General features: G+C 46.5%; 1 protein-coding gene across 1 annotated transcript; it reads right to left on the bottom strand.

Annotated features, from left to right (window-relative positions):
• Positions 1 to 11,263: 11,263 nt before the first annotated feature.
• Positions 11,264 to 12,678, bottom strand: LOC123733127 (uncharacterized). Its single transcript, XM_045712502.1, has 2 exons — positions 12,468 to 12,678; positions 11,264 to 12,111 (listed from the first exon to the last, which is right to left on the bottom strand). The coding sequence occupies exons 1-2, from the start codon at positions 12,596 to 12,598 to the stop codon at positions 11,598 to 11,600; spliced, it is 645 nt and encodes a 214-aa protein (XP_045568458.1). The 5' UTR covers positions 12,599 to 12,678; the 3' UTR covers positions 11,264 to 11,597.
• Between the last annotated feature and the right edge of the window lie 283 nt (positions 12,679 to 12,961).

Raw genomic sequence — 12,961 nt, 5'->3', positions numbered from 1 at the left:
GGAGTGGACTGGGGAGTGGGTTATTACAGCAGTCTCATATAAAGACATCAGCAGAACAGAGACAGATAATATATTTGGATTCAATAACAAGTCCTGGAGTTTAGAGTGCTCTAGAGGTGGTTATTATTTCATACACAATAATGTTGTGACTAAAGTATCAGGCCCTCAGTCCTCCAGAGTAGGAGTGTACCTGGATCACAAGGCAGGTACTCTGTCCTTCTACAGGGTCTCTGACACAATGACCCTCCTCCACAGAGTCCAGACCACATTCACTCAGCCCCTCTATCCTGGGTTTAGTATCTATTATAGTACTGCTGAGCTGGTTAAACTGTAGTAGGGTCCACATAGATACTAGTCATGCTGGTGTAGTCTATAGCTGAGCTAGTTAAACTGTAGTAGGGTCCACATAGATACTAGTCATGCTGGTGTAGTCTATAGCTGAGCTGGTTAAACTGTAGTAGGGTCCACATAGATACTAGTCATGCTGGTGTAGTCTATAGCTGAGCTGGTTAAACTGTAGTAGGGTCCACATAGATACTAGTCATGCTGGTGTAGTCTATAGCTGAGCTGGTTAAACTGTAGTAGGGTCCACATAGATACTAGTCATGCTGGTGTAGTCTATAGCTGAGCTGGTTAAACTGTAGTAGGGTCCACATAGATACTAGTCACGCTGGTGTAGTCTATAGCTGAGCTGGTTAAACTGTAGTAGGGTCCACATAGATACTAGTCATGCTGGTGTAGTCTATAGCTGAGCTGGTTAAACTGTAGTAGGGTCCACGTAGATACTAGTCATGCTGGTGTAGTCTATAGCTGAGCTGGTTAAACTGTAGTAGGGTCCACATAGATACTAGTCATGCTGGTGTAGTCTATAGCTGAGCTGGTTAAACTGTAGTAGGGTCCACATAGATACTAGTCATGCTGGTGTAGTCTATAGCTGAGCTGGTTAAACTGTAGTAGGGTCCACATAGATACTAGTCATGCTGGTGTAGTCTATAGCTGAGCTGGTTAAACTGTAGTAGGGTCCACATAGATACTAGTCATGCTGGTGTAGTCTATAGCTGAGCTGGTTAAACTGTAGTAGGGTTCACATAGATACTAGTCATGCTAAATGTGTCATCTTTCATCCTCCCGTATATGGACTGGTTTCCCAGACACAGATTAATCCTAGTCCTGGACTAAAAAGCGTGTTCAATGTAGATGTCCAGGAAACCGGCCCTAAATGTGTCATCTTTCATCCTCCCATACTGCTCAGTCCAGCAACATTAAACCTGTCCAGCAGGTGGTGCTATTGACCAAACAATAAAACCAGCAGATATCTGGACTTGCCACTCAGTATATCAGTAATGTTCAGAATAGTACTTTAATATCATTGGAGATTGATGGTCTTTTTAATCCACTATCCAGAGTCAGGAACAGATGAAGTTAGGTCTGCTACTGTTCAGTGATTAAATATGATTTATGGTGATGGGAAATAAAAAATCCAACACTAAACTTCATCTAGTAATAGTTTTCCTTTGTTATTTATTCCAAGGTGAGTCTTTAACTTGTAAATGGATTGTGTGGAGGTGAGCTAGTGGTGTGGCTGATAGAATAGAATGAAAAGGGAGGAAGAGGAAGAGGGGAGGAGTGAAGGGCTGTTCAAGAAACCAGATGAGGAAGAGAAAGATATTCAGGGGAATTACTGTCTCTGTTCCAAATGGTTCCCTATTCCCTCCGTAGTGCACTACGGTGCTTCTGACCAGGTCTAAAGTAGTGTTCTACGTAGGGAATAGGGTGTAGATTTATTAGAATATCATGCTTTAGTGTTTGTCACAAAACAATATTAGATCTCCACCCACCCACACATTGTTATGTTGTCAAGTTGTTCCTCTGTGTTCCTGATTGAAAATCCATTAACAATGAATCACAAACTAATGATATTCCAGTTGTGTTTAGACATCTTCATGTCTGACATCCCCCAGTTCTGTTCAGACCCGTTGAACTGGGTCACATTGTAAATTGTACAATGTGTACAAGGGTACATATTAAGTTGTACTCTTGGCTGTAGTAGATGGCCTCTACTGTTTCCGTGTTGTCGATGTTGGTGCTTATGGGAAGTGATGGCGGGACCCTCCGGGACTCTGCCTTTGGCCAGGCACTTCAGGATGGCACCCTGGAGATTCCACCACCTGCATCACTCCCTGGGGCTGAAGACCTGGGACCTGTTCCTCACGTCGTCGTCGGCGACGAGGCCTTCCCTTTAAGACCCAACCTCATGAGGCCCTACGCTGGACGCCAGCTGCCATTGCCAAAGCCTGTAAGGATCTTTAACAAACGACTGTCCAGGGCAAGGTTAGTTGTTGAATGCGCCTTTGGGATTCTGGCAGCCCGGTGGAGAATGTATCGGAGAGTGCTTGGTCTCAGCCCCTCAAATGTCGATGCCTGCGTGAAGGCCACGTGTTCTCCACAACTACCTGCGGAGGTCATTCCAGGAGCCGCTCCGGATGGAGATGGGCACGCCAAATGGTCACCTACCTGATGTCACCAGGGCAGGTGCCAACAACGCCCCCAGACAGGCACTCCAGGTGAGGGAGAAGCTGACCACCTACTTCTCATCGCCAGCAGGTGAAGTTCCATGGCAGTTTGCCGTGGAGGGAAACAGCTCTTTGAAGAGCCCAATAACACTAAGGTTATTTTAAGAACCATCCACCGTTGTCCATAAAATATCATTTTTTCCCCAGATGACTTTATGTATCATTGTCTCTCTTCATTTGGAAGCTATATTTAAGTGACATTTGGGAGTAAAGACCACACCTTAAAACCCCTTCTCTCTCTCATTAACGTCAGTATTATACACACCTGGCATGGTACATCAGGTGAGCAGGACCACACCTTAAAACCCCTTCCCTCTCTCATTAACGTCAGTATTATACACACCTGGCATGGTACATCAGGTGAGCAGGACCACACCTTAAAACCCCTTCCCTCTCTCATTAACGTCAGTATTATACACACCTGGCATGGTACATCAGGTGAGCAGGACCACACCTTAACCCCTTCCCTCTCTCATTAACGTCAGTATTATACACACCTGGCATGGTACATCAGGTGAGCAGGACCACACCTTAAAAACCCTTCCCTCTCTCATTAACGTCAGTATTATACACACCTGGCATGGTACATCAGGTGAGCAGGACCACACCTTAACCCTTCCCTCTCTCATTAACGTCAGTATTATACACACCTGGCATGGTACATCAGGTGAGCAGGACCACACCTTAACCCCTTCCCTCTCTCATTAACGTCAGTATTATACACACCTGGCATGGTACATCAGGTGAGCAGGACCACACCTTAACCCCTTCCCTCTCTCATTAACGTCAGTATTATACACACCTGGCATGGTACATCAGGTGAGCAGGACCACACCTTAACCCCTTCCCTCTCTCATTAACGTCAGTATTATACACACCTGGCATGGTACATCAGGTGAGCAGGACCACACCTTAACCCCTTCCCTCTCTCATTAACGTCAGTATTATACACACCTGGCATGGTACATCAGGTGAGCAGGACCACACCTTAACCCTTCCCTCTCTCATTAACGTCAGTATTATACACACCTGGCATGGTACATCAGGTGAGCAGGACCACACCTTAACCCCTTCCCTCTCTCATTAACGTCAGTATTATACACACCTGGCATGGTACATCAGGTGAGCAGGACCACACCTTAACCCCTTCCCTCTCTCATTAACGTCAGTATTATACACACCTGGCATGGTACATCAGGTGAGCAGGACCACACCTTAACCCCTTCCCTCTCTCATTAACGTCAGTATTATACACACCTGGCATGGTACATCAGGTGAGCAGGACCACACCTTAACCCCTTCCCTCTCTCATTAACGTCAGTATTATACACACCTGGCATGGTACATCAGGTGAGCAGGACCACACCTTAACCCCTTCCCTCTCTCATTAACGTCAGTATTATACACACCTGGCATGGTACATCAGGTGAGCAGGACCACACCTTAACCCCTTCCCTCTCTCATTAACGTCAGTATTATACACACCTGGCATGGTACATCAGGTGAGCAGGACCACACCTTAAAACCCCTTCCCTCTCTCATTAACGTCAGTATTATACACACCTGGCATGGTACATCAGGTGAGCAGGACCACACCTTAACCCCTTCCCTCTCTCATTAACGTCAGTATTATACACACCTGGCATGGTACATCAGGTGAGCAGGACCACACCTTAACCCCTTCCCTCTCTCATTAACGTCAGTATTATACACACCTGGCATGGTACATCAGGTGAGCAGGACCACACCTTAACCCTTCCCTCTCTCATTAACGTCAGTATTATACACACCTGGCATGGTACATCAGGTGAGCAGGACCACACCTTAACCCTTCCCTCTCTCATTAACGTCAGTATTATACACACCTGGCATGGTACATCAGGTGAGCAGGACCACACCTTAACCCTTCCCTCTCTCATTAACGTCAGTATTATACACACCTGGCATGGTACATCAGGTGAGCAGGACCACACCTTAACCCCTTCCCTCTCTCATTAACGTCAGTATTATACACACCTGGCATGGTACATCAGGTGAGCAGGACCACACCTTAACCCCTTCCCTCTCTCATTAACGTCAGTATTATACACACCTGGCATGGTACATCAGGTGAGCAGGACCACACCTTAACCCCTTCCCTCTCTCATTAACGTCAGTATTATACACACCTGGCATGGTACATCAGGTGAGCAGGACCACACCTTAACCCCTTCCCTCTCTCATTAACGTCAGTATTATACACACCTGGCATGGTACATCAGGTGAGCAGGACCACACCTTAAAACCCCTTCCCTCTCTCATTAACGTCAGTATTATACACACCTGGCATGGTACATCAGGTGAGCAGGACCACACCTTAACCCCTTCCCTCTCTCATTAACGTCAGTATTATACACACCTGGCATGGTACATCAGGTGAGCAGGACCACACCTTAACCCCTTCCCTCTCTCATTAACGTCAGTATTATACACACCTGGCATGGTACATCAGGTGAGCAGGACCACACCTTAACCCCTTCCCTCTCTCATTAACGTCAGTATTATACACACCTGGCATGGTACATCAGGTGAGCAGGACCACACCTTAACCCCTTCCCTCTCTCATTAACGTCAGTATTATACACACCTGGCATGGTACATCAGGTGAGCAGGACCACACCTTAACCCCTTCCCTCTCTCATTAACGTCAGTATTATACACACCTGGCATGGTACATCAGGTGAGCAGGACCACACCTTAACCCCTTCCCTCTCTCATTAACGTCAGTATTATACACACCTGGCATGGTACATCAGGTGAGCAGGACCACACCTTAACCCCTTCCCTCTCTCATTAACGTCAGTATTATACACACCTGGCATGGTACATCAGGTGAGCAGGACCGCACCTTAACCCCTTCCCTCTCTCATTAACGTCAGTATTATACACACCTGGCATGGTACATCAGGTGAGCAGGACCGCACCTTAACCCCTTCCCTCTCTCATTAACGTCAGTATTATACACACCTGGCATGGTACATCAGGTGAGCAGGACCGCACCTTAACCCCTTCCCTCTCTCATTAACGTCAGTATTATACACACCTGGCATGGTACATCAGGTGAGCAGGACCACACCTTAACCCCTTCCCTCTCTCATTAACGTCAGTATTATACACACCTGGCATGGTACATCAGGTGAGCAGGACCACACCTTAACCCCTTCCCTCTCTCATTAACGTCAGTATTATACACACCTGGCATGGTACATCAGGTGAGCAGGACCACACCTTAACCCCTTCCCTCTCTCATTAACGTCAGTATTATACACACCTGGCATGGTACATCAGGTGAGCAGGACCGCACCTTAACCCCTTCCCTCTCTCATTAACGTCAGTATTATACACACCTGGCATGGTACATCAGGTGAGCAGGACCACACCTTAACCCCTTCCCTCTCTCATTAACGTCAGTATTATACACACCTGGCATGGTACATCAGGTGAGCAGGACCACACCTTAACCCCTTCCCTCTCTCATTAACGTCAGTATTATACACACCTGGCATGGTACATCAGGTGAGCAGGACCACACCTTAACCCCTTCCCTCTCTCATTAACGTCAGTATTATACACACCTGGCATGGTACATCAGGTGAGCAGGACCACACCTTAACCCCTTCCCTCTCTCATTAACGTCAGTATTATACACACCTGGCATGGTACATCAGGTGAGCAGGACCACACCTTAAAACCCCTTCCCTCTCTCATTAACGTCAGTATTATACACACCTGGCATGGTACATCAGGTGAGCAGGACCACACCTTAACCCCTTCCCTCTCTCATTAACGTCAGTATTATACACACCTGGCATGGTACATCAGGTGAGCAGGACCACACCTTAACCCCTTCCCTCTCTCATTAACGTCAGTATTATACACACCTGGCATGGTACATCAGGTGAGCAGGACCACACCTTAACCCCTTCCCTCTCTCATTAACGTCAGTATTATACACACCTGGCATGGTACATCAGGTGAGCAGGACCACACCTTAACCCCTTCCCTCTCTCATTAACGTCAGTATTATACACACCTGGCATGGTACATCAGGTGAGCAGGACCACACCTTAACCCCTTCCCTCTCTCATTAACGTCAGTATTATACACACCTGGCATGGTACATCAGGTGAGCAGGACCACACCTTAACCCCTTCCCTCTCTCATTAACGTCAGTATTATACACACCTGGCATGGTACATCAGGTGAGCAGGACCACACCTTAACCCCTTCCCTCTCTCATTAACGTCAGTATTATACACACCTGGCATGGTACATCAGGTGAGCAGGACCGCACCTTAACCCCTTCCCTCTCTCATTAACGTCAGTATTATACACACCTGGCATGGTACATCAGGTGAGCAGGACCACACCTTAACCCCTTCCCTCTCTCATTAACGTCAGTATTATACACACCTGGCATGGTACATCAGGTGAGCAGGACCACACCTTAACCCCTTCCCTCTCTCATTAACGTCAGTATTATACACACCTGGCATGGTACATCAGGTGAGCAGGACCACACCTTAACCCCTTCCCTCTCTCATTAACGTCAGTATTATACACACCTGGCATGGTACATCAGGTGAGCAGGACCACACCTTAACCCCTTCCCTCTCTCATTAACGTCAGTATTATACACACCTGGCATGGTACATCAGGTGAGCAGGACCACACCTTAACCCCTTCCCTCTCTCATTAACGTCAGTATTATACACACCTGGCATGGTACATCAGGTGAGCAGGACCACACCTTAACCCCTTCCCTCTCTCATTAACGTCAGTATTATACACACCTGGCATGGTACATCAGGTGAGCAGGACCACACCTTAACCCCTTCCCTCTCTCATTAACGTCAGTATTATACACACCTGGCATGGTACATCAGGTGAGCAGGACCACACCTTAACCCCTTCCCTCTCTCATTAACGTCAGTATTATACACACCTGGCATGGTACATCAGGTGAGCAGGACCGCACCTTAACCCCTTCCCTCTCTCATTAACGTCAGTATTATACACACCTGGCATGGTACATCAGGTGAGCAGGACCGCACCTTAACCCCTTCCCTCTCTCATTAACGTCAGTATTATACACACCTGGCATGGTACATCAGGTGAGCAGGACCGCACCTTAACCCTTCCCTCTCTCATTAACGTCAGTATTATACACACCTGGCATGGTACATCAGGTGAGCAGGACCGCACCTTAACCCCTTCCCTCTCTCATTAACGTCAGTATTATACACACCTGGCATGGTACATCAGGTGAGCAGGACCGCACCTTAACCCCTTCCTCTCTCATTAACGTCAGTATTATACACACCTGGCATGGTACATCAGGTGAGCAGGACCACACCTTAACCCCTTCCCTCTCTCATTAACGTCAGTATTATACACACCTGGCATGGTACATCAGGTGAGCAGGACCACACCTTAACCCCTTCCCTCTCTCATTAACGTCAGTATTATACACACCTGGCATGGTACATCAGGTGAGCAGGACCACACCTTAAAACCCCTTCCCTCTCTCATTAACGTCAGTATTATACACACCTGGCATGGTACATCAGGTGAGCAGGACCACACCTTAACCCCTTCCCTCTCTCATTAACGTCAGTATTATACACACCTGGCATGGTACATCAGGTGAGCAGGACCACACCTTAACCCCTTCCCTCTCTCATTAACGTCAGTATTATACACACCTGGCATGGTACATCAGGTGAGCAGGACCACACCTTAACCCCTTCCTCTCTCATTAACGTCAGTATTATACACACCTGGCATGGTACATCAGGTGAGCAGGACCACACCTTAACCCCTTCCCTCTCTCATTAACGTCAGTATTATACACACCTGGCATGGTACATCAGGTGAGCAGGACCACACCTTAAAACCCCTTCCCTCTCTCATTAACGTCAGTATTATACACACCTGGCATGGTACATCAGGTGAGCAGGACCACACCTTAACCCCTTCCCTCTCTCATTAACGTCAGTATTATACACACCTGGCATGGTACATCAGGTGAGCAGGACCACACCTTAACCCCTTCCCTCTCTCATTAACGTCAGTATTATACACACCTGGCATGGTACATCAGGTGAGCAGGACCACACCTTAACCCCTTCCCTCTCTCATTAACGTCAGTATTATACACACCTGGCATGGTACATCAGGTGAGCAGGACCACACCTTAACCCCTTCCCTCTCTCATTAACGTCAGTATTATACACACCTGGCATGGTACATCAGGTGAGCAGGACCACACCTTAACCCCTTCCCTCTCTCATTAACGTCAGTATTATACACACCTGGCATGGTACATCAGGTGAGCAGGACCGCACCTTAACCCCTTCCCTCTCTCATTAACGTCAGTATTATACACACCTGGCATGGTACATCAGGTGAGCAGGACCGCACCTTAACCCCTTCCCTCTCTCATTAACGTCAGTATTATACACACCTGGCATGGTACATCAGGTGAGCAGGACCGCACCTTAACCCTTCCCTCTCTCATTAACGTCAGTATTATACACACCTGGCATGGTACATCAGGTGAGCAGGACCGCACCTTAACCCTTCCCTCTCTCATTAACGTCAGTATTATACACACCTGGCATGGTACATCAGGTGAGCAGGACCGCACCTTAACCCCTTCCTCTCTCATTAACGTCAGTATTATACACACCTGGCATGGTACATCAGGTGAGCAGGACCGCACCTTAACCCCTTCCCTCTCTCATTAACGTCAGTATTATACACACCTGGCATGGTACATCAGGTGAGCAGGACCACACCTTAACCCCTTCCCTCTCTCATTAACGTCAGTATTATACACACCTGGCATGGTACATCAGGTGAGCAGGACCACATCTTAAAACCCCTTCCCTCTCTCATTAACGTCAGTATTATACACACCTGGCATGGTACATCAGGTGAGCAGGACCACACCTTAACCCCTTCCCTCTCTCATTAACGTCAGTATTATACACACCTGGCATGGTACATCAGGTGAGCAGGACCACACCTTAACCCCTTCCCTCTCTCATTAACGTCAGTATTATACACACCTGGCATGGTACATCAGGTGAGCAGGACCACACCTTAACCCCTTCCCTCTCTCATTAACGTCAGTATTATACACACCTGGCATGGTACATCAGGTGAGCAGGACCACACCTTAACCCCTTCCCTCTCTCATTAACGTCAGTATTATACACACCTGGCATGGTACATCAGGTGAGCAGGACCACACCTTAAAACCCCTTCCCTCTCTCATTAACGTCAGTATTATACACACCTGGCATGGTACATCAGGTGAGCAGGAGCACTAATTAAGGTTATAGGACATACAGTTAGTATGATAACTAAGGGAAAGGGTAACCTAGGCTCCATACAAATAGTACAGTTTAACACCATGTTCACTGGCCTGACAAAATACAGGTGGGAAAAGAATGAATTAGGAAGAGAATGTGTTTTTACTTTCATCTTGTCTTAGATCTGCGAAGGTGTAGGGACGAAATGAGCAGATTAAGTCTAAATGAGATATTAATAAACAACTGACTATGAAAACATAATTTAATAAGTATTCAAGTACAGGAAAGAACATGACCGGTAAGTGTAAAAAATGTTTAAAAAAAAATACAACTATTGAAAGAGGTGTGTGTGCGTGTAAACATTTAAAAAAGAGCATCTGTGAATTCTTCAGTGTTTCAATTCAGAAATCTATGTAACACTAATAATGAATGCTATCCCGAGACTTTATAAACTAATGACTATGAATTGACTGAATTTAAACGGAACAGACGTGTGTGAAAAGAAAGGTACAATGATGGAGGTGAAGAACAACAACCAGACAACTCCTCTCCTCTTCCTGTCCTTCCTGTGAGCTGCTCGGCTAAATGGACTCCATCTCTGGAAGGGAACAACAACCAGACAACTCCTCTCCTCTTCCTGTCCTTCCTGTGAGCTGCTCGGCTAAATGGACTCCATCTCTGGAAGGGAAGAACAACCAGACAACTCCTCTCCTCTTCCTGTCCTTCCTGTGAGCTGCTCGGCTAAATGGACTCCATCTCTGGAAGGGAACAACAACCAGACAACTCCTCTCCTCTTCCTGTCCTTCCTGTGAGCTGCTCGGCTAAATGGACTCCATCTCTGGAAGGGAAGAACAACAACCAGACAACTCCTCTCCTCTTCCTGTCCTTCCTGTGAGCTGCTCGGCTAAATGGACTCCATCTCTGGAAGGGAAGAGAAAAACAACACATACAAGCTTAACATAATAGAAAACCATAAAAGGTGAGATTTATGTTAACTAAATACTGCTTGTATAGTGTAGTTAGAGGCATAAATATTGGAACAGTGCAGTAAAGTTGGTAATACTTGCTGTTTACTCATGGAATTTGTATTTCAGAGATAAAGATGAATATGACAGGAAAATATTTAGACAGTAAACTGTTGTTTAGGGATATTTTCTAACCTAGAAACAACAGCTGTACATTTGCCTCATATTAATACTTTGATCTGAAATACCAATTAGCCTACATGAGTATACTGTAAAGAATGACCTACTTCACTGTCGCAACACTTATGACACTACCTGTGATGTGGAGAAGAAAAAAACGTACCATTGAACTCCGGCTTGGAAAAGCAGCTGATACATTTTAACTTTGACTGCTGCTTTTCTTTGCTGAGGCAGCCTCTTCAGGGTTGTGGCACCAGGCTCATGGCAAAGAGGGTCTCTTCATCCTCCTTCCTGTGAGCATCAGGTTGGGCTGCATCCCTCTCGACGGCTTGGAGGAGCCTCTGCTGAAATGAGTTGAGTGGATCTGGAACCTTTGACGCCTGGTGTGACGTTGTTCCTCTTCGTTTCTCTCTCTGTTTGTCTCCACGGCCACATCCTGTTCAACGAGGTCCTCAGTGGTCACTTCCGTGAGGTTCATAATAATCTCAGGTGGTCCTAGATCCAGAGGTGCTTCCTCCATTTCATCGTCTTCCATGGCTGCACCGATGGTGGTGATACTTGTGGATGATGTAGACATTGTAGAGGGTCTCGCTGCACCGATGGTGGTCATACTTGTGGATGATGTAGACATTGTAGAGGATCTCGCAGCACCGGTGGTGGTCATACTTGTGGATGATGTAGACATTGTAGAGGGTCTCGCAGCACCGATGGTGGTCATACTTGTGGATGATGTAGACATTGTAGAGGGTCTCGCTGCAGCGGTGGAGGCGATGGTCGCAGTTGTAGGTGACATTGAGGGTCTTGATGCACCGGTGGGGACAACACTTGTGGATGATGTAGTAGAGGGTCTGGCTGTAAAATTGCCACTCGTTGCCCAAGGCACAATAAATGGATCCAGAAAAGAAAGAATGTGGCAGAAGCACCAAGGCTGCTGGCCTGAAGCTGCTGACCCAGACCTCTTCTTCTCTTTCTCTGTCCTTCTCTCTCTCTGATACCTGTCCCTGAGTCCTCTCCACTTCCTCCTCCAGTCTTCTTCTACATAGACATGATAAGCCAAACCATTACCTAGCATACCTATAGTTATTAGATAGCTATCATGGATATGTCACCTACTGTACACATAGACACACACACGGTTATCTGACCAAATTATCAGGGGTACAGTAGTATCTACCATTTCTATGACTATTTATGACATACACACTCACTCTTTCAAACATGATTATTTGGTAAAGTTATCAGGGGTAGTAACTAGCATAATTTATTTGACTATTTCTTTCACACACACACACACACACACACACACACACACACACACACACACCCTCATTGGCTAGGTTAGCTAGCTAGCTAACTAGCCACATCTAGCACGTGCTCACTACTAAACTGACCTGGCAATCCTACTATCGTGGACACTTGTCTCCAAGCAGCATTTTTTTGTGTTTATATCCCTGTAGCTGTCAGCAGTTGTGTCAAAAAGACACGGTTTTGAGGATACTGCGAAAATGATTCTCTCCTCCATGTGTACAACCGCATGCGACCATCTGCAAAAGGTGCCTGCATCAGTATAGTTGCGTAGCTGCGCAAAATGTTACGTAGCAGTGATGCAACGACGCAGTCGGTGTGTTCGAAGCGTCAGTATAGTTGCCTAGCTACGCAAAATGTTACGTAGCAGTGATGCAATGACGCAGTCGGTGTGTTCGAAGCGTAAGTGACACGTTATACAAAATAAGAATTGTTCTTATCAGCCTGACTAGGGCTGGGCGATATATCGATATAAAAAATATATCGATATATTTTAAATGTGATATGAAATTAGACCATTTCGCATATATCGATATAGTTCAAATTTGCGCTTTGATCCTTGCTCCAAGCAAGCTGCAGA

This window comes from Salmo salar, unplaced genomic scaffold (genome assembly GCF_905237065.1).
Source record: "Salmo salar unplaced genomic scaffold, Ssal_v3.1, whole genome shotgun sequence".
Lineage (NCBI taxonomy): Eukaryota > Metazoa > Chordata > Actinopteri > Salmoniformes > Salmonidae > Salmo > Salmo salar.
Note: the sequence above shows the minus strand (reverse complement) of the source record. Positions and strands in the feature narration are given on the sequence as shown.

Bases quoted from the DNA above. Each gene is read 5' to 3' on its own strand.
- LOC123733127 (XM_045712502.1), bottom strand. From the start codon at position 12,598: ATGGAGGAGAGAATCATTTTCGCAGTATCCTCAAAACCGTGTCTTTTT. The intron at 12,112-12,467 runs GTCAGTTTAGTA...ATGTCTATGTAG, and splicing joins CACGATAGTAGGATTGCCAG to AAGAAGACTGGAGGAGGAAG.